General features: G+C 45.9%; 1 protein-coding gene across 1 annotated transcript in view; it reads left to right on the top strand.

The window, feature by feature from the left end:
* The window catches only part of STAB2 (stabilin 2), a 206,502-nt gene that overhangs the window by 64,117 nt on the left and 116,931 nt on the right, over positions 1-25,454 (top strand). The window contains exons 16-25 of the mRNA XM_062203017.1: positions 8,398-8,451; positions 8,753-8,833; positions 9,568-9,720; positions 12,933-12,995; positions 15,167-15,253; positions 16,294-16,380; positions 17,867-17,978; positions 21,685-21,865; positions 23,018-23,111; positions 24,263-24,421. Of these exons, the coding sequence (XP_062059001.1) occupies positions 8,398-8,451; positions 8,753-8,833; positions 9,568-9,720; positions 12,933-12,995; positions 15,167-15,253; positions 16,294-16,380; positions 17,867-17,978; positions 21,685-21,865; positions 23,018-23,111; positions 24,263-24,421 (1,071 nt within the window). The remainder of the gene's footprint in view (positions 1-8,397; positions 8,452-8,752; positions 8,834-9,567; positions 9,721-12,932; positions 12,996-15,166; positions 15,254-16,293; positions 16,381-17,866; positions 17,979-21,684; positions 21,866-23,017; positions 23,112-24,262; positions 24,422-25,454) is intronic.

Genomic DNA, 25,454 nt, shown 5'->3' with positions numbered 1-25,454 from the left:
TTGCACCCACACAGAATATAAAGTGTAAAATACTGTTTCAGTACTAGTTATAGCATTAATTCACATTGGACAACACATTAAGGACAGAGATCCCACATGAGGAGTAAGTACACAGTGACTCCTGTTGTTGACTTAACAATCTGACACTCTTGTTTATGGCGTCAGTAATCTCCCTAGGCTCTAGTCATGAGTTGCCAAGGCTATGGAAGCCATTTGAGTTCACCGACATTGATCTTATTCAGACAAGGTCATAGTCAAAGTGGAAGTTCTCTCCTCCCTTCAGAGAAAGGTACCTCCTTCTTTGATGGCCCTGTTCTTTCCACTGGGATCTCACTCGCAGAGATCTTTCATTTAAGTCCTCTTTTTTTTTCCAGAGTGTCTTGGCTTTCCATGCCTAAAATACTCTCAGGGGCTCTTCAGCCAGATCCGAATGCCTTAAGGGCTGATTCTGAGGCCAGAGTGCTGTTTAGGACATCTACCATTCTATGAGTCCACTGTATATCCTGCTTCCCATGTTGGATCATTCTCTCCCTTTTTGATTCTATCAGTTAGTATTAGCAGACACTAGTCTTGTTTGTGTGATCCCTTTGACTGTTAGACCTATCAGTGTGATCAATTGTGAACTGAAGTTGATCTCTTGGACTAGTGAGATGGCATTGGTACATGCCACCTTGATGAGATTGTATTGGAACCCCCTGGCACATTTCTAACTCCAATTGAGCATGCCCCAAATTGTACATCTCCTCCCTCTCTTATTCCCACTCTTATATTTAACAGGGATCACTTTTCTGTTAAATTTAAACACCTAAGAATAATTATGTGTTGATTACAGAGTTCAACCAATAGTATTAACTAGAACAAAAAAAATACTAAAAGGGATAAAGTATTAAATTGTATAACAACAGTCAGGACAAGGGCTGATCAATCTATGACCCAACACCATCAAATTATTAGAGAACATTGGAGAAGCCCTGAAAGATATAGGTACCGGCAAAGACTTCTTGGAAAAGACCCCAGAAGCAGGCAGTCAAAACCAAAATTAACATTTGGGATTATATCAAATTGAGAAGTTTCTGTACTGCAAAAGAAACAGGAAAGTGAAGAGGCTACCGACAGAATGGGAAAAAATATTTGCAAACTATGCAACAGATAAAGGGTTGATAACCAGAATCTACAAAGAGATCAAGAAACTCCACAACATAAAAAAAAAAACCCACTTAAGAGATGGGCCAAGGACCTCAATAGACATTTTTCGAAAGAGGAAATCCAAATGGCCAACAGACACATGAAAAAATGTTCAAGATCACTAGCAATCAGAGAAATGCAAATCAAAACCACAATGAGGTTTCACCTCACCCCGGTGAGAATGGCTCACATTCAGAAATCTACCAACAGCAGATATTGGCGAGGATGTGGAGAAAAAGGGACACTAACCCACTGTTGGTGGGAATGCAATCTGGTTAAGCCACTATGGAAGTCAGTCTGGAGATTCCTCAGAAACCTGAATATAACTCTACCATACAACCCAGCCATCCTACTCCTTGGAATTTACCCAAAGGAACTTAATTTGGCTAATAAAAAAGCCATCTGCACATTAATGTTTATTGCAGCTCAATTCACAATAGCTAAGACCTGGAATCAACCCAAATGCCCATCAACAGTAGACTGGATAAAGAAATTATGGGACATGTACTCCATAGAATACTATACAGCAGTCAAAAACAATGAAATCCAGTCATTTAAAACAAAATGGAGGAATCTGAAAAACATCATGCTGAGTGAATTAAGCCAGTCCCAAAGGGATAAATATCATATGTTAGTGACAACTAACAAGCACAAAAAAGGAAACCTGTTGAAGTGAAAGTTGTTCATTCTATGAAAGGATTTACTACAAGTTTCCATTGAAAGCTCAAGAATTCCTAAAATGTTCAAACTTGGATTTTACTTTAAATATGATTTATACTCAAGTTCTCTGAAACATCACTATTGCTGAAAAACCATACTTCTCCTTAGAACTCATACTTCTATTTACTTTACCTAAAAAAAGACATTGCTCCCCTGGTGACTTATTCAAATCCTGAGATGATATGATCTCCTTGGGGGCATGGCATCTATATTGGTGAAAATGATTTAAAAATAATAAAGGCATTCCTGGCAACTCTTCTGGTACACTTGAGGATAAAATGAAAACTTTTAACTGAAATAGGAAAAAATTAGCCACCTTCTGTCTCTGTCATGTGCCTTTGCTTTATTCCTTACTTGTAACTTCTTTCTTTTTTTTTAAACAGGTAGAGTTATAGACAGTGAGAGAGACAGAGAGAAAAGTCTTCCTTCTGTTGGTTCACCCCCCAAATGGCCGCTAAGGCCGGAACTACACCAATCCAAAGCCAGGAGCCAGGTGCTTCTTCCTGGTCTCCCATGCGGGTGCAGGGGCCCAAGGACTTGGGCCATCCTCCACTGCCCTCCTGGGCCACAGCAGAGAGCTGGACTAGAAGAGGAGCAACCAGGTCTAGAACCCAGTGCCCATATGTGATGCTGGCACTACAGGCGGAGGATTAACCAAGTGAGCCATGGCACCGGCCCGGTAACTCCTTTCAATGATGACTGGGGCTAGCTCAACAGTAGATTTTAAATCCCTCTCCCAAGCTCTGCTCTGAGACCAGCATCTGAAATTGGCCTAGGATGGGAATATTTGCACCACAGCCATGGGCCACTGCTGTACTCCTGGACTTCCCCTCACCCTGGGGAACCACTTTAGCAAGTGTGTCTTCTGCCTGAGGCTAAAATTTCCATCCAGAAACCATCTGATCCCTGCAGAGATCCTAGGGCTACTGACCACAAGCCCCAGGTTATGGCTTTATCACCCAACAAGATAGAAATAAAAGCAAAGGGAGCAAGAAACTTGCCTTTGCCAATTGGTAGATACCATGCCAGTAAAATAGGACAAAGAGAGGTACACGTACAGAGTTTAAGGCCATTTTCACAATTTGGTAATAAAGCTCTCTTTTTATGCCTCTGGCACCTTTTCTTAAGCTAAAAGGGCAGGGGGAAGTGAATGTCCCCACAAGGGAAAGAATGCACTGCACCAAAAGCCTCTTCTGCAACAACAGCACCTGCAAGCACATCCTGTTGATCTGCACCAGACTGGGGTGGATTCTAACTGAATGTCAGGGCCATGGCCCCTGACCAGACAAGGCTGCAGAGCGCACACAATGGCAGGAATGATTGATTCCTTGTCCTTGATTCCTTGTCCCTTCTATTGTTTAAAAAAAAAAAAAAGAAGAAGAACCAACACCAATTACTTCCTGAGGCTTTTTAGAAGCCTATTATCTAGTTGATAAATTCCTTGCTATAGAACCAGAGGTATGGAAGAGACCCACACCAAGTCCTCTATGTGGCAGGTGAAACTGAGACCCAGGGGTTAAGTGACTTGCTCCAGGTCACACAGAAACAGAACCAGGATTAGAACTTGGGATCCTGGGCCGGTGCTGTGGCTCACTTGGTTAATCCTCTGCCTGCAGCGCCGGCATTCCAAATGGGTGCCAGGTTCTAGTCTCGGTTACTCCTCTTCCAGTCCAGCTCTCTGCTGTGGCCTGGGAAGGCAGTGGAGGATGACCCAAGTGCTTGCATGCCTGCACCCGCATTGGAGACCAGGAAGAAGTACTTGGCTCCTGGCTTTGGATCGGCGTAGCTCTGGCCATGGCAGCCATTTGGGGGTTGAACCAAAAGAAGGAAGACCTTTCTCTCTGTCTGTCTCTCTCACTGTCTAACTCTATCTGTCAAATAAATTTTTTAAAAAAAGGCCAGCACCGTGGCTCAGTAGGCTAATCCTCCACCTTGCGGCGCCGGCACACCGGATTCTGTCCCGGTTGCCCCTCTTCCAGGCCAGCTCTCTGCTGTGGCCCAGGAGTGCAGTGGAGGATGGCCCAAGTGCACCAGGAGAAGCACCTGGCTCCTGACTTCAGATCAGCGTGGTGTGCCAGCTGCAGCATGTCAGCCGCGGCAGCCATTGGAGAGTGAACCAATGGCAAAGGAAGACCTGTCTGTCTCTCTCTCTCTCTCTCTCTCTCTCTCTCTGTCCACTCTGCCTGTCAAAAACAATAAAAATTAAAATTAAAATTAAAAATTAAAAAAAAAGAACTTGGGCTCCTGATGTCCAACTCAGTGCTCCTCCTAGCACTCCTTCCTCCTACTTTATTTTCCCCAAAGAAACATTTTATTTAAGGAATATAAACTTCATGCATTTCAAAAGTACAACTTTAGGAATATAATGATTCTTCCCACCATACCCACCCTCCCACCCACACTCTCACCCTTCTCTCCTCTTCCTCCCTCTCCCATTCCCAGTCCTATTCTCCACTAAGATCCATTTTCAATTAACTTTATACACAGAAGATCAACTCTATACTGAGTAAAGAATTCAATATTTTATGCACACACACACACAAACTTCCTCAACAATCGAGACATGGGCTGTTCAAAGTCACTGCATCTTGACTCATAGAATGGCAAATGCCCCAAACAGCACTCTGGCCTCAGAACCAACCCTTGGGGCATTCGGATCTGGCTAAAAGCCCTTGAGAGTGTCACAGGCATGGAAAGCCATGACACGGTGGCAAAAACAACCTAAATGAAAGGTCCTGGTGAACAAGACCCCAGCAGAAGGAACAGGCCATCAAGGAGGGAGGCGCCTTTCTCCGAAGGGAAGAAGGAACCTCCACTGTGATACGGCCTTGACTAAACAAGTTCAGAGTTGGTGAACTCAAGGGACTTCCATAGCCTAGACAGCTCATGGCAAGAGCCTCGGGTGATTGCTGACATCATAAATAAGAGTGCCAATTGTTAAATCAACAACGGGAGTCAGTGGGTACATGCTCCCCACGTAGGATCTCTGTCCTTAATTTGCTTTACTATGAAACTTAAAAACAACGCTACTAGTCGAACAATACCCTATACCTTGTGCAGTTGTGTGAGTGCAACCTGTTGAAATCCTTACTTAGTATATACTAAGTTGATCTTCTGTATATGAAGGTAATTGAAAATGAAACTCGATGAAGGGCAGGATGGGAGACGGGAGGGCCGAGGGAGGGAGGTTGGGTTGGGGGAAGCCACAACAATACAAAAGTTGTACTTTGTAAATTCACATTTATTTAAAAAAAGAAACCTCAAAAAAAAAAGTCACTGCATCTTGAAGTTAATTTCACTTTGTTTTTTTAAGAAACTAAATTAGCTTTAAAGAAACACCCAAGTGTGATACATCTTTTGTGAGCACTTATACATAACCATTAATTGAGACATAAGAATATCCTCCATTTAATACATTAAAATGAAATAAATCTTTGAGAAGTTTTACTTGTTTAACTCTCATAATACAACTCTTGGAAGACAGAGGTTCTACATGGGAAGTTAGTGCACAGTGACTCCTTTTGTTAATTCAGCAATATAAACTCTTATGTATGATGTCAGTGATCACCCGAGGCTCTTGAAATTAGCTACCTAGGCTATGGAAGCCTTTTGAATCCACAAACTCATCAGTATTTAGACAAGGCCATAAGCAAATAGAAATTCTCTCCTCCCTTCAGAGAGAAGTACCTCCTCCTTTCATGACCATTTTTTTCTACTGGGGTCTCAACCACTGAGGTCCTTCATGTAGGACATTTTTTGCAACAGTGTCTTGGTTTTCTTTGCCTGAAATGCACTCATGAGCTTTTCAGCCAGACCAGAATGACTTAAAGGCTGGTTCTGAGATCAGAGTGCTACTTAAAGCAATTGTCATTCCATGAATTGGCTGTGTGGACTGTTTCCCATGTTGGAGCATTGACTCCTTTTTAATTCTATTATTGCCAGACAATTGATCCTATTTATATGATCACTTTAACACTTAAGATGGTATTTTTATCACCTAGCTTAAGGGGACTTGGGGTCAAATGGCAAGTTTTTAAACTTTACCTTTAGAAGTAAGTCTGGGCCAGCATCACGGCTCACTAGGCTAACCCTTCACCTGCGGTGCTGGCACTCCAGGTTTTATTCCCAATTGGGGCACCAGTTCTGTCCCGGTTGCTCCTCTTCCAGTACAGCTCTCTGCTGTGGCCTGGGAGGGCAGTGAAGGATAGCCCAAGTGCTTGGGCCCTGCACCTGCATGGGAGACCAGGAGGAAGCACCTGGCTCCTGGCTTCGGATCAGCACAGCATGCCAGCTGTAGTGGCCATTTGGAGGATGAACCAATGGAAGGAAGACCCTTCTCTCTGTCTCTCTCTCTCACTAACTCTGCCTGTCAAAAAAAAGTCTGTAGGAATATTTGCAGAACTATACAGCTTTATAGTTATAAACATCATACACTTCATAATTACAACTTTAGCAACATGATAATTCTTTCCCACCCTCCCACCCATACTCCCATGTATCTTCCTCCTCCCTCTCCTATTCTCACTCTTATATTTTACTAAGATCTATTTTCAATTGACTTTATACACTTGTGATTATGTTATGTAAAGAGTTTAACAACAACAAAAAAAAAACTGTTCCTCAACAATCAAGACAAAGGCTATTCAAGTCATTGCTTTTCAAAGTGTCAATTTCACTTCTACAGATTGCCTTTTAGGTACTCTGTTAGCTATCACAGGTCAGGGAGAACATATGGTATTTGTCATTTTGAAACTGGTTTATTTTACTAAGTATGTTGTTTTCCAGATTCATCAATTTTGTTGCAAATGACCAGATTTCATTATTTTTAGCCACGATGTAGTATTCCATGGTATATGTATCCCATAATTTCTTTATCCAGTCTTCTTTTGACAGGCATTTGGGTTGATTCTATGTCTTAGCTATTGTGAATTGAACTGCAATAAACATAGGGGTGCAGATAACTATTTCATATACTGATTTCATTTTCCTTGGGTAAGTTCCAAGGAGTGGGATAGCTAGGTCATATGGTAGTTCTATATTAGGATTTCTGAGGTATCTCCAAACTGTCTTCCAAGTGGCTTTACCAGTCTACATTACCACCAACAGTGGATTAGGGTACCTTTTTCCCCAAGTCCTCACCAGCATTTATTGTTTGTTGATTTCTCTATGAAAGCCATTCTAACTGGGGTGAAAGGAAACCTCACTGCTTTTCCCTGATGGCTAGTGATCCTGAGCATTTTTCATGTGTCTGTTAGCCATTTGGATTTCCTTTTTTGAAAAATGTCTGTTTAAGTTCTTTGCCCATTTCTTAACTGAGTTGTTTGTTTTGTTGTTCAGTTTCTTGATCTCTATATATTCTGTTTACTAATCCTTTATCAGTTGAATAGTTTGCAAATAATTTCCCCCATTCTGTCAATTGCCTCTTCACTTTCCTGAATGTTTCTTTTGTCGGACAGAAGCTTCTCAATTTGATGTAATCCCATTAGTTGATTTCTGGCTTTGATTGCCTGTGCCTCCGGGGTCTTTTCAAAGAACTCGGTCTTTGCAAATGTCTTTCAGGGTTTCTCCAATGTTCTCTAATAATTTGATGGTGATGGGTCATAGATTTAGGTCTTTAATCCATTTTGAGTGGATTTTTGTGTAAGGTGTAAGGTAAGAGTCTTGGTTCATATTTCTGCATTTGCAGATCTAGTTTTCCCAGCACCATTTGTTGAAGAGAATGTCCTTGCTCCAGGGATTGGTTTTAGATCCTTTGTCAAATAAAAGTTGGTTATAGATGCTTGGATTAATTTCTGGCATTTCTATTCTGTTCCACTGGTCTATGCATCTGTTTTTGTACCAGTACCAGGCTACTTTGATTATAAATGCCCTGTGTGTCTTGAAATCTGGTATTGTGATGCCTCCAGCTTTGTTTCTGTCGTATAAGATTACTTTAGCTATTCAGAGTCTCCTGTCTTTCCATATTAATTTCAGCATCATTTTTTCTAGATCTGAGAAGAATGTATTTGGTATTTTGATTGGTATCACATTTAATCTGTAAATTGCCTTCAGAAGTATGGACATTTTAATGATATTGATTCTTCCAATCCATGAATGTGGAAGATTTTCTGTGTTTTTGTGTGTGTCATCTTCTATTTATTTAATGTTTTGTAATTCTCATCGAGGGCTCATATACTGGACTAACTCTGTGATGTTGGACATGACTTTGAAACTCAGTTTTACCATATATAAAATGGGTTGATAGTGGCCCCAACCTCACAAAGCCTTCAGGACTAGAAAGAATGTGCAAATTAGATTTTTAGAACATCCTCTGCACTCAGGAGAATTTTATAAGTGGGGATAGAATTTTGCACCCTCTGAATTTCCCAAGAAAGATATTATGGGTCATTTGTTTTTCTTGATTAAGTGCCCAAGTTATTTGAAGAGACTCCCACAAGAGGAGATTGCTATGTTTTCTTTACTGACTAAAGAAGGATTTTGGTTTCTTTGCAGGGTTCTCGGAAGCTTCTGGAACTTGTCCGATACCACATTGTCCCATTTACCCAGGTTGGCCCGACTCTTCCTGCTACTATTTCTCCCCTGCTTTCAAGATACATGACCTAGTCTTGCATCCCACTATTTTTATACTAGGACATTTGGAACATTTATTCTTTATCTGTGGCTCTGAGGCAAACAAACCTTCAGCTGTGACTAATAAGTTCAATATCAAAGAAAATTTCAAAGCCACAAAAACCAGTGACATCAGGACTCCCATTATTTGTTTTGAAAAATTTGTAGGGATTTTTTTTCCAGTGAGGACTGTAAGAAAGCCTTGCTCTGAATGCCTCTGTTCTTCTCCTTTTTGCAGCTTAAAGTGGCCGCTCTCATTGCAACCCCTCAAATCAGGAGCATGGCCAACCAGATCATCCAGTTTCACACAGCAGTCAATGTAAGTAGGGAACCTGCAGGCGACATCATCAACCAGGTGCACCGAGGATGACTGTTCATCAGCTTATCCAGCCTTTCCCCCAGTGCACAGGCGTCAAATGCTTGGGGTCCCTTCACTCATTTTCTGCTCCTTTCAGCAGACACCTGCTGAGCAACCACATGTGCAAGAGTCTGCACTCGCTACCAGGGTTCACAGTGAAAAAGACAGACTTTGCTGAGGGGTAAATAAAGAGGGAGCCAAGGATGAGTCCTGGGTTTTTCAGTTGAGCAACCAAAAAGAGAAACTTGCCATTCATGCTGCAGCATAGCAGGTTTAAGGAAAGGTGGAGATAAAAAATGTTTGCTAATGTGTTTAGTTCCTGCTCCCTCTACTAGAACATAAGCAGGAACTCGTCCACTGATGTAACCTTAGCGCCACACCTAAGTCAAGGTCAATAAATGCATTTAGTGGACACAGAGATGTAAAGCAGGTTTCCCAAAGTCTCTTAGAAAACCAATTGTGGAGCTGGAATAGTCGTACCTCTTGCCCAACCCAGCTCCTGTAGGCGATCCTTGCACGATGTCCATCAAGAATTTGTTGAGCAGATTCCATCTTGTCCTGTCAGGCAGCTCTTCTGCCAGCCATTTTCTACCCAGGAAGAAGCTGAGTACCAGTGAGGGCTCTGGGTAAGGTTGCCCTGGGAATCGCTGATGTTTCTGCAAGACAGGATGAAAGATGTCATTGCTTCTTTCCAGGGACAGATTCTGGCAAATGACGTGGCAATCGAAGAAACCGAGGTGGCTACTAAAAACGGGTGGATTTACACACTGACCGGAGTCCTCATTCCTCCCTCCATCACCCCGATTCTCCCCCATCGATGTGATGAGATAAAGAGAGAGATGAAACTGGTAAGAAAGCGAGGAAAATAACAAAGGACCTCAACAGCCCTCTGGAGCAGACAACATCCTAATCTTCAGATTCTGAGAGAGCAGACAAGGAGTGTCTGACTGCAGGATTCCCACCCCTGAAGGAAGAGAAGAGACAGGGGGGCCTGAGGTCCTGGCTCAGAAGTTGAGAACCAAGGTTCCTTGGGGGATTTCCACAGAGACAGGTGCTTCCCAGGTCCACTGGTCTCCTAGGGCCACCATGACAAATGACCAGCATTGTCTGATTCTCTTTAGAGTTCTAGAGGCCAGAAATCTGAAATCAAGGCATCAGTAGATCCTTACTCCTCCCAAAGGTTCTAGGGATGGATGCTTCTCTGCTTCTTCCTGATTCCTGATGATTCCCAACAACACTTGACATCCTTTTGCTTCTAGCCACATCACTCTGATCTCTAGCCAGAGGTCTCCATCTTTATGTGGGCTTCCTTCCAGTGTGTGTCTCTGTGTGGGCTTTTCTCTTTTTCTAAAGATACCAGTCCTTGGATTTAGTGCCTACCCTAGTTCAGTATGACATCATCTTAGTTTATCTAATTGCACCTGCAAAGACCCCATATCCAGATAAGGTCACTTTCCAACAGACATTCTTGGAGAAGCCCTATTCAGCCCTCTAGCACCAGTGCCCCAGAGTCAGAGCAGTTCTTTCTTCCCCTGTTGGATTTAGGATCAGTCTCCCAACCTCTTCCTTCCCCTGCCCCATCACCCAGGGTTACCATGCTTCAGGCACATGGCTTTACTCTAACAGTTATTTAAAACAATTTTTTCATGCATAGAGGTGGCCTAGTAAGTCAGCCTTCTTTCTGCAGATACCAGACTTTCTGTTTTTTCTGGGAGCTGCTGTGCCCTCTCATGTTTGTTCATATTTGCTTAGCAACTTTTTGGCCCAGCCAGTTTTTATTAAAGCACACCACGTTCCAATACTGCTGTCCATGCAGTCTTTCCATTCCTGTGGAAACCATAGCCCCTAAGTTGCAGCAATAACAGCCCTGGTCTTCCACTTGAAGACTCTTCAATAATGCATCAATGTTTATTTTCTATGATATCCTTAAAACTTATGCATTGAATGGGAAAAACTCATGACTCATTCTTAGAACAAAAGCTAGAAATAGTTAGCTAAGCACCTGGCACAGGAGTGTGTCTGAGTCTTTAAATTCTAGAGCTCTTTATTGACATAAGGACTCATGTACTGTAGGCTATTGAAGGTGGTACTCATCCTCTGTGCCGGGCTGGGGGATTTGATCTCATTCTGAGCACCCCTTTATAAGAGAAGCAGAAACAAGGTCACTTTCATTGATATTCCCTGGCAATGATTTGTGTTTGGTTCACACAGCATTGGCAGGTGTATCACTTGCCTTAGACCAAGGTGAGCATCAGAGCAGGCCAAGGGGAGTAGTCTCATCTCCTAGCATAAAGATGAAAATGTTAACAGGGCTTCTATAGAGAAGAGGAAGGAACTAGGAATCGATAATTCAGTGTGTTCCTCAGAGGTCCTCTCTCCAAGCAGATGTCTGTCAAGTTCGTGGAAGGAAGTCTGTGGAGGGACAAGGGCAGCCCCAGCTGCCCGTCTTCTTGCAGGACCATTCTGTTTCAGATCATTCAAATGCTTACTCTCCATCTCCCTAAGGACAGAATCAAGATCTGGGTTTAGAATTTTAGTTGGATAGGGAAAAGAACTTCCCAACAGCTGCCTTGGAATTAAGTCTTCCTGTACTATTTTCCCTAGGTTAAAGCCAATATCTGCTGTGGGTGACTTAGAATAGTTTTGATTGGGTCTATTAAAAGTTCAAATGCAAGTTTTTGGCACAAGGGTTACAATACTGCTTAGGATGTCTGTATCCCATGTCAGAGTGTCTAGGTTCAAGTCCTGGCTCCATTTTGATCCAACTTTCTGGTAATGCATACCCTAGGAGACAGCAGGTGATGGCTCAATAACTTGAGTTCTTGCCACCCATGTGGGAAACCCTAATTGAGGTCTCAGCTCCTGGATTCTCCCTAGCCCAGCCCCATCTGTTGCAGACTTCTGGGGAATAAACCAGCAGATGGAAAATACCTCTGTCTTTCTCTTTCTGTCTTCCTTTCAAACAAATAAAATTTTAAGTCCAAGTGCATTCTCTGAAAAGTATTTAGGACTAGCAAAGAGTAGGAGCAGGTGGCAGCTTCTAGGAGTGTCAGATTTCACCAAGCAGAGCCCATAGCTGCCTGTGGGTATGTGCATTTGGAATTTAGAGGTTTAGTTCTGGTCCTGCAGGAAAAAATTTATCCAAGATAGTTCAGATGAAGAGATTTTAATGAAGAAGCTGATGTGGAGGTGAGGGCGGGACTAAGGAAACAACTCATGCTGAGTTATGCATAGAGATGCAACAGCAGGAAACCATTGCTACGAAGGACCAAAGATCCCCAGAGGCAGGTTTTGGAGTTACCTGAAATCAGTGAGTGAGAAGACAGGAAGAGGTGACATGCATCAAGAGCTGCAGGGGACAGTGCTGGACCAGGGAGGAAATAGGGCCAGGTAATTCTGGACCTCTTCCTTCTCCCACACACCAGCATCCTGATGGTGCCTTGAATTGGTCAAAACCAATCAGAAGCTGGCAAGAAAGCCCAAGAGACCATCCTTCCTGGTCCACCTGCTGAGGCACAGAGCCAGGTAGAAAAAGTCAGAGGATGGAGTTGGGGGAATTTAGAGGTACACACACCACTGGATTCTCTCCAGGATTCAGAACCAAAGGAGGAGAACCCAAGAGCTGGAAAGGCATATACTCAATGTTCAGCTTTATTACTGCTAAGCTCATTGGAGAACATGGCTTCAGTCTGTGGTCAATGCTACTACTTCATGCCTGGTAGAGAAGGTGCCAGCCTGCATGCAGAGAGCTCAGAGGCCAGGCCTGTAGACAGATGGGCTCTGTAGCAAAAGAGGAAGTAGAAAGGACTGCCCTAAGCAGGCTCCTTGCCTTCTCCCACCCACCCACCCCCACACCCACCCCCACCTCTGTCCCCGCCCCCGGCTGCCCCAGGATTGACTTCATCCCTTCTTCCAGGAGAGGAGTCAGTAGGAGGTATGAGAGAGGCCAGGAATGTGACTCTAATGGAGAGAAAGGGAGAAGCCTAAGGCCAAGCATGGGACTGACCACCCAGCTCTCCCTCACGGGTACACTGGCACTGACTGCTGTCTTTCCTTCCAGGGCACCTGTGCAAGCTGTTACCTGATGCACCAGAGCAAATGTCCTGCCAACTCTGTGCCCACTGTGAGTGTAACAGCTTCATGGAACCAGAGGTTGTCCAACCAACCTCTCTCCCTTTCTATTTTCCTTCTTTAAATGGCATTCATTGCAACTTGGGCAATAGAAGATTAGCTCTGAGCCTACTGTTTGGGGAATGGTAGAAAGAGAACCCAGAAGGCTTTGTTTGAATCCTTATTTGTTGGCTAACCATTAACCTCCAAGTTTCATCATCCATAAGTAAGAATAGTAGCAACAGAATTAGCACTGATAAAAACCCAAGCACAAGTCCCAAATCAAGCAGTCACTCAGAAAAGCTTCCTTTCCACTCTTCCCTCATAAGTAAAGTCCAGTGTTTATCTGCTCTCCCCAAAGGTTATTCTGGAGAATATAGGACATACCAGGAAAACGACAGTGGGACCATTAAGAGCTCTCCAGTTTCACTGAAGTCTGCATGTTTGTGTTGAGGATTGATCATATATTAGACATAGTATTTGGTCTGTGGGACAGAGAGATGAATTCAGTATTTTGTCCATCTTGGGAAGCTCAATCTAAAAGGGAAAATAGCCAATAAAACAATAATCTATAATTAATGTGTCAGGTATTCAATTGACAGTAAAAGCTAAGTGTTCCAACACAAAATTGATGACAAAGTTCATCATAAGAAAGAACTTCCCCACCAGAAGTCTCATTAAGCACTAGATCACTACGAAAGGTAACAAGCTCTGTAGTGTAATCCTATTGGGAAGTATTTAACAAAGCAAAACATTAAAATTAAATAGGTGCAGGTGTTCAGATGATGCCTTTGCTTGAAGAAGCCACCCCCTGAGTGCTTCAGGCTGTTGTGAACCAGGGATTGGAGAGGGAAGAGAGGAGGGGATCATGTCAAATGGTCTCATGGTGAATGCTGTGTGTCTAAGTGCTTTATGCAGCAGGTACTTTATCATCACAACTACTGGTTAATTAGGCAACTGAGACAAGGAAACATGAGGCACCTTGCACAAGGCCACACAGCTGACATGTGGCAGAGCTGTGGCTGGATCCCTGTTGACCACTGTGCTAGGTTCTCTGGGTGCAGGGAAATAAAGGGAAATGAGATGCAGGGAGGAACCAGAGTGACCAGATTACCCCTCCCGCAATCGCGTGAGTCACTCCTGGTCCATTATCCCCAGGCCCACGGAGAGGAATGGAATGCTCCTTCCTCAAAAAGTTCATGGACAAACAGAATTAAAATCTAGTTTGTTTTGGTACAATAATATTTTTAAATCTATGCAATTTTTTCATAATATGTATTTTTCTATCAACTTTATGAAAACTCTTTGGATAGTTAAGATTTTAGGATTTTATAGCCTGGGAAGGTCTCATTGCTCCCTTATTGAGAAAGTGGTAAGCTAAACATAAATATTGATCGAAAAGAAAATTTGAGCCAGGACCTAAAATCTTACAGTGCAACTTGATATCAACATTATTGTCCCATTTCACAGAGTAGGCAGCTGGCACCCACATAGACTATGTGTCATGCTTGTGATCCTAAAGTTGGTAGCTAATGGGATGTATTCTCTGGCCCAGATACTGACTAGCAGTGTTCCCAGAAACATTGGTTTTCACCTGTCTGGGCCTCAGTGTGCTTATCTATAAAAAAGCCATGGAAAGTATCCACATGGAGCTGAAGGCTGGTGAGCACATCTGTGCACTGTGTCCAGCCCTGAGCTGAATTCTCAATAAATGGATAGTGATGAGTGGGCCCCAGGTGTTAAAGAATGGAAGGGTGCATTGAAATCTGTCCCTGCTCCTAGGAGAAAGCCTTCAAGTAACTATTATTTCTGGTGGATCTATCCACACAGTAGAGAGAGATTCTTAACTGACTCAAGAGATTCTATATAAGAGGAGCTTAGGGATAGCTACAGATGGAGAAAGGCCAGGATGAACAGTGTTCTGTGCTCCATTGGAGATGTCTGTCATGGCATAGGAGGGCCCTAAAGATACCTGTGTTACATACACACTGGTCTGTACTCTACCTGCAAGGAAACGGGCCTCGGGAGGGCTCTGATGTGGACACAGGTGGGCTGGCACAGCCTTGTGCTCTTTCCTGATGCCAGTGGTAAAATGGGAGTGGACTGGAGAGTGTGTACGGGCTGTGTGATACCCAAAGGACCTGAACTGCAGGCTGTAACGCTGTCTCCTTGGCATTCGTCCAGTCACTCTTCACGCACAAATGCGTCTACAGCAGCAGAAGGAAGAGCCTGAAGAGCGGCTGTGCCCGGTTCTGTAACACCACCATGAAGGTGAGGAGTGCGTGGCTGAGGCCCTAGTCCAGGCCCCGGCACTGGGCAGCTCCAGCGCCACACTCTTGAGCCACAGTCTGCATGGTGGCAGGTGGCCAGGGGAGCGGCTTTAGCCGTGTCTTCCTGCAGGGGAGTTACACAGTGGAGCCTCTGCCTGGTGGCCGGGTCATCCCTTCCTCTGTCATTCCCTCCTATGGCTCCTTGTCCCTCAGCGCAGAGCCTACACTCAACGCCTCCCCACACAGCCCGCCCTCTTCCCGTGATGCTGACCTGTCTCCTACCTCAGAGCACACACTTGCCTCCTGTCCCTCCCCGACTCCCTGATCTGCAGTGGCCTCCCCAGCCTCCCCCAACACGACCCTGCCCCCTGCCACCTTATTACAGTGCCATTTCCCCATCCCTTACCAGTCTCTGAAACGATGTGTATTTGTTTTGAATTTACACATATGTGCTCTGACAGCACGGACCCTCCTCAGTCTGGTCTGTGTAGGGACAGACTGGCCGCCAGAGCAGGTGCGCAGATTTGTGCTGGCCAGAACACTGGGCGCTAACCATGACGTCACCTGCAAAAAGGAAGAGGCAAGCTCATCAGTTCCAATCATGGAAAGTCAAGTCTATTTTCTGAGGCAGGTGCTAAGCACAGTGGACAAGACACCGATTAGGAGACCCAAATCTCACATCAGAGTGCCTGCGTTCTATCCTCACCTCTGCTGCCAATTCCAGCTTCCCACCAATGCACACCCTGGGGGCAGGAGTCATGTTGCAAGCAGCTGAGGCTCTGCCACCCATGTGGGAGACCTGGAATGAGTTCCCAGCTCCTGGCTTCAGCCTGGCCCAGCCCTGGCCATTGCAGGCATTTGGAGAGTAAATCGGTAGATTGTATCTCTCTCTCTCTCTGCCCACCTCCTAACCCAGCCCTGTGTCTCTCTGCCCTTCAAGATAGATAACTAAGTAAAATGTAAGTCTATAGACAGCAGTTCCTTCGAGGAATGGGCGCTCTGCGTGGAATTTTACAGAACAACATGCGTTTTCTTGCTCAGGTGCCAAAGTGCTGCAAAGGCTTCTACGGGCCCGACTGCAGCCAGTGCCCAGGAGGCTTCTCGAATCCATGCTCGGGAAACGGCCAGGTGAGAGGGACAGTCCCGATGCACAATTTCTCATGAGCATTGGAGGTTGCTCTTTCTTAAACCAAATCATCTAGAGGTTGGACCTTCTTAAGCCAAGTCGCCTGGTCATTTTTGAAACTGTTAAACAAGAAGTATGGTGCCCATAACTATTCCCAGAAAGTGAAAGAAAGAAATTAGAGGCTGGGCACTTGGCACAGCAGCTGGGCTGTCGCTTGGGTCACCCGCAACCTGTTTCTGAGTGCCTGGGCTTTTGAGTCCTGGCTCTGCTCCCAGATCCCATTTCCTGCTGATGTGTATCCTGGGAGGGAGCAGGTGAGAGTGGCTCAAGGGCTCGGCTCCCTGGCACCTACAAAGAAGACCCGAAAGGGGGTCCCAGCTCCTGGCTCTGGCCTGGCCCAGCCCTGCCTATTGTGGGCATTGGGAGTGAACCAGCAAATGGGAGATCTCTGTCTGTCTCTTTGCTTTCCAAATAAAGAAATATTGATTGCTTAAAAAAAAAAAAAAAGAAAGAAAGAAATAGACCAGTTACTGAAAACCAAAACCAGAAAATCTCTGCAATAGAAAGAATCTTGGTCTGGGGCCTGGGGCCCGGGAGGCCCAGCGACTGCGCTCTCCTGCTGCCAGGGCAGAGCTTGGGCACCTCCCTCAAGGCTTTCTGAACCTCACTGTCTTGTGTGAGAAGTGAGAGCGGGCCTGCATTCATCTCCAAGGCCCTCTTGTGTGTGTGTGTGTATAGACACACACACACATATATGTATAAACACACACATATTATATATTATATATTATTGTGGAGCATTTATATATGTATATTATAAATGTATATATATACATATATATACATATATGTATATATATAAATGCTCCCCAATAGTTGCTTTAAAAAATCTGCAAAACCAAGTGAAATATAAAGGCCAAACACTTGCAGGTAAACATAGCTGTGATTCTTATAGGGAAATCACAGGTCTGGCATTGAATAAACCCATATCTACAATAGGGCTTTTCAAGAGGAAAGGAAAACTCTACATCCTAGAGTAAGGGGCACCACGTGGATGAGAACAGCCACTAATAATGCCTGTGGCCAAGCTGTGGCCAAGCAGCCGGAGAGGCAGCCATGCCCAACTCTGATGCCCACCGATCCACAGAAATCTGGCCCCGCTGCGGCTGGAGAGGTGGAGGCAGATCTGTTTCCCGCACTGCACTTCAGAGTCGCAGAGTGTGTGAGAAATAGAGACAAAGGTCAGGCACTCACTGTGCAGGTCCCAGTCTCATCACTGCCACCCCAGTGGGTTTCCCTTGAGTGATCTTCCTTCTAGTTCTAAATCCTGGTTCCAGGGGCCCAAGTTCCTCCCTGTCCAGCATCCTGCTTGGTACCGAGATGAGGCCACTTCCCACAAGGGGACTCCAAGGGTGCTTTCAAGTGGGCTTGGGTCTGAGCCCTGGACTCTGTGCTGCCATGTGTCCAACAGCCTGCCTTTGCTCCCAGTGTGCAGATGGCCTCGATGGCAATGGGACATGCATCTGCGAGAACGGCTTCCAAGGCTCCCACTGTCAGTTCTGCTCTGATCCCAGGAAATATGGACCTCGCTGTGACAAAAGTAAGTGGCACCTCCAGAGCATCCTTCCCCCTGATCCTTCTTGCACCGCAGTCAGCCGAGGGCACTGGCCCAGCATCTGTGACGCCGCTGCGCAGGGGACACCATCCTCACTGGCTGCCCTCAGCAGTAGCTGAGGCCAGATGGCTCTGTCCCACCTGCAGAGTTGCTGATTCAGGTGGCCCAGGGTGGGCCTGAGAATTTGCATTTTTGATGAGTTCCCTGAAGGTGCAAATACTGCTGGTCCTGGGACCACACTTGGAAAGCCTCCCTCTGCAGGTGTCTCCACCCACCTAAAATGAGTATGGGTTCTGAATCAAGAATTGGACATGCACCCTATGTTGTAAGTGGTCCTCTCCCATCAGCTCCTGCATTTGTAAGATGTGTGACCTTGGGCAAGTTGCTGTGTTTCTCTAGACTTGAGTTGCTTTGTCTGTAATATAGGAATGGCACAATAGCAACTGCTTTGTAAGGTTAATACAAGTTACAGATGGAAAACACTGGCCTTAGAACAATGCCCCAACACATAGTATGTGCCACAAAAATGCTATCATCACTACTTATTATTGCTGTTGGTCTCATTCTAAGTGCAGTGACATGATACCAAGAAGCTTGTAGACCTGCTCAAAGTTCCACAACAGCAGCATTTTAAAATACCATTATATAACCTTTGACAAGTGCATTATGTTCTCTTATTTATGTATTTATTTGGGAGGCAGAGTTAGAGGGAGAGACACAGAGATCTTCCAGCTACTGGCTCACTCCTGAAATGATCACAACAGCTGGGGCTGGGCCAGGCTGAAGCCAGGAGCCTGGGACTCCATCCAGGTCTCCCACGTGGGTGCAGGGCCCAAGCACTTGGGGCATCCTCTGCTGATTTCCCAGGTGCAGAGAGCTGGATCCGAAATGGAGCAGCCAGGACTCGAACTGGTGCCCGTATGAGATACCAGTGACTTAGGAAGCATCTTAATCTGCTGAGCTACAATGCCAGCCCCTGCTTTATTTTCTTTGGAATGACCTCCTGTATGTGTTTAAACATGTATTTTTAGATATATATTCCTAAGCTAAAATTAAAGCTTAGCAATAGAGTAAAATGCATGCCTTGGAGTTTGCTGGGAAGTTAGATCACCTGGAGATAAATCCCCACTCTGCAACTCCCTGGCTTAGAAAAAGTCACCCGTTTCTCCATCTAGAAGGTGAGAATGACAACTGTCCTCCAGGGTGGGGAGGGGGGTGCTCCTGTCACCCCTGCCACCAGCAGAACCCATGGTATTCAACTCCCTTGTGTAGAAGGGCACAGTGCTCCCGTACAACCTGTACACTCCTCCCTTCTACCTCCAGTCATCTCTAGATCTTTATAATACCTAATACAATGTGAATGCTCAATAAGTAGTTGGTATGCTGTATCATTTATGGAGTAATGACCAAAAATGTCTGTACATGTACAGTATAGATGCAATGTTTTCTTTTTTTGGATGATTTTGATCCATGGTTGATCGAATCCCAGGAGGCAAACCCACATTTATGGGGGGCTGATTGTACCTGCCCCAGAGCTTGTTGACAGGATTGAGTTAGATTATAATCTGGGGTTTGTAGCTGGCAAGTCATCAATAAGAAAGCCACTTCTCACTGTTACTACTGACTTCACACACTTGTCACAATCTCTTACCTTGTTTCATCCTCACAGCAACCTCTCAAGACAGACAGGAAACCAGGGTGCAGCAGGGGCAGGGCTCCTGAATTCTGTTCTTCTGGTTTTTTATGCCAAATGATATTTCTTTTTTTTTCTTTAATTCATGGATTTATTTCTGATTGCTTTTGAATAACCTTATGATTAATTTTTTGAATTCAATTTCTGACGTTTCATCATCAGTCTCTTAATCGTCACATTATAATATTGAAATGTTGTTGCGTTCCTTTGGGGGGCTCATATATCTTCCTTTTTCTTATTTCTTGAATTTCTATATTTATTTTTAGACATTTATAGAATTTTTCCCCCCTCTGATGGCTTCTATCTTTGAGCTATGCCTCTCTGGCTTATTGGAATGTCTACAACTTCATCGAATACCAAGAGATGTGTGGTGGGTGTGGCCAGGGAGCTCTGGTCAGTGCTCCAGGATGGGGTGTGTATCCAGGATAACACCCATGTTGGGAGTAGTGGCTCTCCTGTTTAACTGGATGGAGAGAAATGGTCACCCTATTGGTGTGCGCCAAATGATATTTCTTATGGGGCAGGTGTTTGGCCTGGCATTTAAGACACACACATCCGAGAGCCTGGGTTCAATTCCCAACTCTCTGCTAATAAAGCCTCCAGGAGGCAGCAGGTATGGTTCAGGTACTTGGGTCCCCACCATCCATGTGGAAGACATGGGTTGAATTTTCCTGGCTCCTGGTTCCATCCAGGTCCAAGCCCTAGTTCCAGCCATGTGGACATTTGGGAAATGAACCAGCCAATGGGAGCTCACACTCTCTCAGTATCTCTTGTCTCTACAGCCACCCTCACCCACACCCCCAATAAATAAATTTGGAAAATACAAGATCCCCGAGACAAAAAGAAGACTTTATTCCAGGGCTTGATGATGCTCACATTCTATGCCCAAGCTATGGGTAAGGATGTTGTTGGGCTTCTGGCTCAAATGTCTTTTATCCCAGATCTGTGACTGCCCAAGATCTCACAGGGCTGTCTTGTCTTTGCAAATTCTGCCTTGACCTATTCACGATGTTGTGAAAACCCTTTATGTTCAATCCAGTGGTGGTCTTCCAGCCCTCCACTGGGTCTGCCTTCTCTGTCCTGGGCATTGGCCCCAACCACCCACGCCAGTTCCTCTCCTGTTATCAGTTCCTTCTGGAGCAAACCCAGAGTCCTTCCTTTCTGATCATATTTCAAGCCCCAAACCCTTGCCACACTCCTTTGAGGGTCTCTGTACCATCCTTCCAGTCCCATAGGCCTAAGAGCCTGAGTTCTATCAGCTGGCTGTTCCAGCTACTACACACCCAGAAGCAGGAGCAAGTCCAGAAGCAGTTCTTGATGCTGTTGGGGATGGGGAAATGCCAGTTAATATGATCTATTGTGTTGATACGTAGCCGCTAACAGAAATGGACTTTGAAGGCCCTGGTTCAAGTCCCTGATTGGGAACTTGACAGCAAATTGGGCAGTTAGCTCCACCTCCCTGGGCCTCAGTTTCCTCACCTGGAAAATGGGCGTTAGGAAAGTCTCTACCTCCTGAGACCACTGACTATTAAGGAGGTGGTGGCCTGTGAATGGCTGACCCAGTGCCTTGAATGAAGCCAGGGCCCCGAACACTGGCCATTGGTTATCAGTGTGAAGACAAAGAACAAACATGTGAGCCACACTCCAGGCCCTGCCAGCATGAGGAATAGCTTCTATTTGTTTCAGAATGTCTTCATGGACAGGTAAACTCTCTGCCACAAAGTTCTAGAGCATTGGGTCCCTTGGCCTGTTTCACACATCTTGGCCTCCCTGTGGCCTCCCCTGTGGCCCCCACACATGCTTATGCAGCAGCGCTGAGACCAAGCCCTTCTCTTCCAGGGTGGGACAGGCCCATGGAGAAAAGCTCAAGACCCTAAGCAGCAGCAGCCTGAGCCACACCACGGCTTTGCTGCTACTGGTGTGAAACGAGGGTGACTGGAGGCAGCCCGTGCTGGGCTGCTCCCCCGGCCCTGCATGGCCCTCTTGCTTATCTTTCAGAATGCCTGTGTGCTCACGGAACGTGCGATAACAGGATCGACAGCGATGGGTCCTGCCTCTCGGGCACATGCAGGGATGGCTCCGCCGGGAAGCTCTGTGACAAGCAGCCCTCAGCCTGCGGGCCTTACATGCAGTTCTGTCACATCCACGCCACCTGTGAATACAGCAATGGGACAGCCAGGTAGGTCTGCCAGGGGAAGGCCTGCAGCAGTCCACAGCTCACAAAGAGCCTTAGCAGAGCCAGGCCACTTCCAGACCCCATCACTGACCAGGAGCGGGCGATGTAGCTTCCGTGGAGAGCAGCTCAGCCTGAGCTGGGTTCAGTGAGCAGCACCCCCTGCCTTGACCTTCCCGGCACCATAACTTTGGGCAAGTGACGTAGCCCATGGGGCTACCATGAGGAGGATGACCCCTGCCTAGCAGGGCAGCGATGAAGATCAGAACCCAGCGGGAAAGCACCGGCACCAGCCGTTCCCCGTCCCGGGTATTGCAGCACAGAAGCCATCCTTGTCATCCTCGCACCGCGACAGAAGGCAGACTGCCTGCCAGCTTCCAGCTTTCCAACCTCTGAAAGCACCCTCACTGCCCAAGGTGGGGGATAGCCGCTCCCCTGCTTAAGGTCTCACCCAGGTCGCAGCCACACAGCATCTATCACAGCATGCTGAATACATGTTGGTCCAACAGATAAATGAATGAATGGCCTACATTCTATGGTCAAAGTATCACCAGGGGACATATTGAGAGGAGTATGTAAAATGGTGATAGAAAACCACGTTTCTAAAAACAACTTACGGAATGAAGCATCTGAGGATCTTGTGTTTTGGGGTGGGAATGGATCTGAGGGGATGGAGAAGTCTCCCCTCACTGTCATTTTCAAATATCTCAAGAGTTGTCACCCAGAAGAGAGAGTAGAGCTGCTCGCTCGCTCTCTGCTGAGCCAGTTAATAACCAGCTTTCAGCAGAAAGAATTATAGAGTCAGGCTCTGGTCCAACAAGATGCAGGTGCTCTGCCTGCCACTCCATGGGCACTTGCTCATTGAATCCTCACCACAACCTTATCATGTGGGAGCTGGAAGACACACTTTTCACCTGGGGAAGCCATTGTTAAGGGATTCTGGTAGGGTCACACAACTGCTGAGAGGTGAGCCTGGATCCCCACCCTGATGTCCTGGCTGCAGAAGCACCCCTACCACCTTTGGACACTGGCCTCCCACCACCGGGGCACTTGTCAAGTCCCCTGGCCATGACCTGGCCCATCTCTGGCTGGCTGGTCCTCTTCTAAGGAGGTGGCACTTGTGTTGGTGTGGCTGATTTTGTACACTCTCCTTTGCAGCTGTGTGTGCAAAGCTGGCTACGAAGGGGATGGAATTCTCTGTTCTGAGATGGACCCCTGCGTGGGATTGACCCCAGGAGGCTGCAGCCGTAATGTGAGTGTTGGTCTTTATTTCCAGACTGCCTGGTGTTTTTGAGGAAATCCTGGGGGAAGGCATTCTGAAAGGTAGTGTCTGGTCACTTTCCATAGGGGGTGAAGCGCTTGTGTTAGAATCTTTAATTTTAAAGGCAGCTGCCAGGTGCTTGCCTTGAGCCCCAGCTTCCTAAATCCAGAAAGGCAGGGGACTCTGTGCTCTTAAAAACAGAGTCAGACCTGGGCAATGGAGACCAATGATAATAACTCTCCATTCCAACTTGACAGCTTACAGGAGACGTTAACATACCCGATGCCGTTTGCTCCTCCCACCAACACGATGAAGTAGAAACTGTTAACCCATTTTACTGACTAGGAAACAGAGACATTCACTGACTTGTCCTGAGTCCTGTTGTCGCTAAGAATATCGTCAACCACTGTTTTTCACTTGTATCTTTCAAAGATTCCCAGCACCACCTGAGCCTCTTTCTCTTCATTCCTTCCCTACCGTCCCCCTCTGCCTCCTCTCTTGCCTCTTAGAGCACCTTGTCCACCCCCAGCCAGAACAGCATGACACGAATCAGATCATGTTTCTTTCAGGCTTAAACCCCTTTAGGAACTTTGCCTGGCTCTCAGAGTAAAATCCAGACACAAATGTCCCGTCCCAGCCCACCAGACTCCTCTGGGGCAAGTCCCACCTCAGCCTCATCCCAACGACGTACCTTGTGCCTCTTGCTCGCCTTCCTACCCTGTCCTTCAGCCTCATGGTGTGGTCCTCCTCCCAGGCCTGGAAGTCGATCTGGTGGTGAGGAACTACAGTGTTAACCTTGTAGTGAAGAGACCTGGGTCCCTGCCTCTTCATAGCTATGTGATCTTGAACAACCCCTGCTCTTTCTCTGTAAAATAGATATATAAGAATTATCCTCCCCAAGATTATTGTTCATACTTGCAAAACAGAAGTAGTACCTGGCTTTTTAAATAACAGTGATACGTGTGGAAGTAGTCATTAGCTGGACAGCTCCAACCAATTTTGCTCTTTAAGTGATCAATCTTTTCATTGATCTCCATGCATGTGTATGTTTCCACAACACATTTCTAGAAATCCTGTTGAGTTTGTCAATTATGTGGCTGGACTGAGGTGTCAGGGTTTTGCTTTTTCTTCTTCTCCTGCAGGCGGAATGCATCAAAACCGGCACGGGGACACACGCCTGTGTGTGCCAGCAGGGGTGGACAGGGAATGGAAGAGATTGCTGGGAGATCAACAATTGCCTGCTCCCTGGCGCAGGTGGCTGCCATGACAACGCGACCTGTCTGTATGTAGGCCCCGGACAGGTAGGTGGATGTGTGGAGAGGAAAGAGGAAGCAGGGTTTTCAGTGACTATTCTAGTGCTACTTCTAGTACCAGGCTTTGATTAGAACTTAGCACAGTTTCCTAATCAACTGTGACAGTGAGAATGGGCTAAGTGTCACAACAATCTGTGACAAGTTACTATTACACCACCTTCTATGAGGAGGAAATTGAGGCACTGAGAACCTAATCTGCTCACATCATGGAAAACAAATCACTGTGTGAGATTTGCATCCAACCACTCTCACTCCAGAGCTGTCCCCTAGGTCTATACTCCAGGCCATACTCCATGAGGGTCTTCAAAATGTTCATGGAAAATGCACATTATGAAAGAAAAATTGTTACTGAATTTCAAAAACTTTTGCACCAAAATAAGCATATCTTTTAATCCCATTTTCCACAAATGTTTTGAAGTCCCTTGGATATCTTGCAGTGCACTACAGCTTACAAACCACTTCCACCTCCCTCACTGAATGGAGACCACAGCAGAGAAGGTTGCTGCCTGGGAAGTGATCAGCTCCAGAGGAAGGGATGCCAACAGCACAGGACTGTGCCCATGGGAAAGAGGAGATGACTGATAGGGACCCCACCCCCACCCATCCCACCTGCTCATACCTCTCCCCAGAGGGATAACCAATAGGTGTATCTTAAGAATTTGAAAGATCAGAAGACATGGAAGATGAGAATCAGGATTTGAAATCAACCCCTGTCTCTTGAATCTTATTTCTCATTTTTATGCATTAGGCTGACCTTTTTAAAATAGGTCTAAATTATTGTCTGCTCTTTTGTGGTTCTTGCCGTGATGATGGCTACTGCCCATGGTTAGGTCTCACCTTGCTCACCATGAATCTCTCAGGCTTCCCTCCCAGGCCTTTTGGTTCTTGGACCTCTCATTTCTGTGCACATGGTGATTATCCGAGAGACACAAAGCTTGCATGGAAGTTAATGAGACACTAAAGCCCTCCTGGTACCTCCCTTTCCTTCATGGGGGCTTCACCCAGATGGAGATCAGGCCTC

Source organism: Lepus europaeus, chromosome 10 (assembly GCF_033115175.1).
Source record: "Lepus europaeus isolate LE1 chromosome 10, mLepTim1.pri, whole genome shotgun sequence".
Classification (NCBI taxonomy): domain Eukaryota; kingdom Metazoa; phylum Chordata; class Mammalia; order Lagomorpha; family Leporidae; genus Lepus; species Lepus europaeus.
This window is presented reverse-complemented; position numbering and strand designations above follow the sequence as displayed.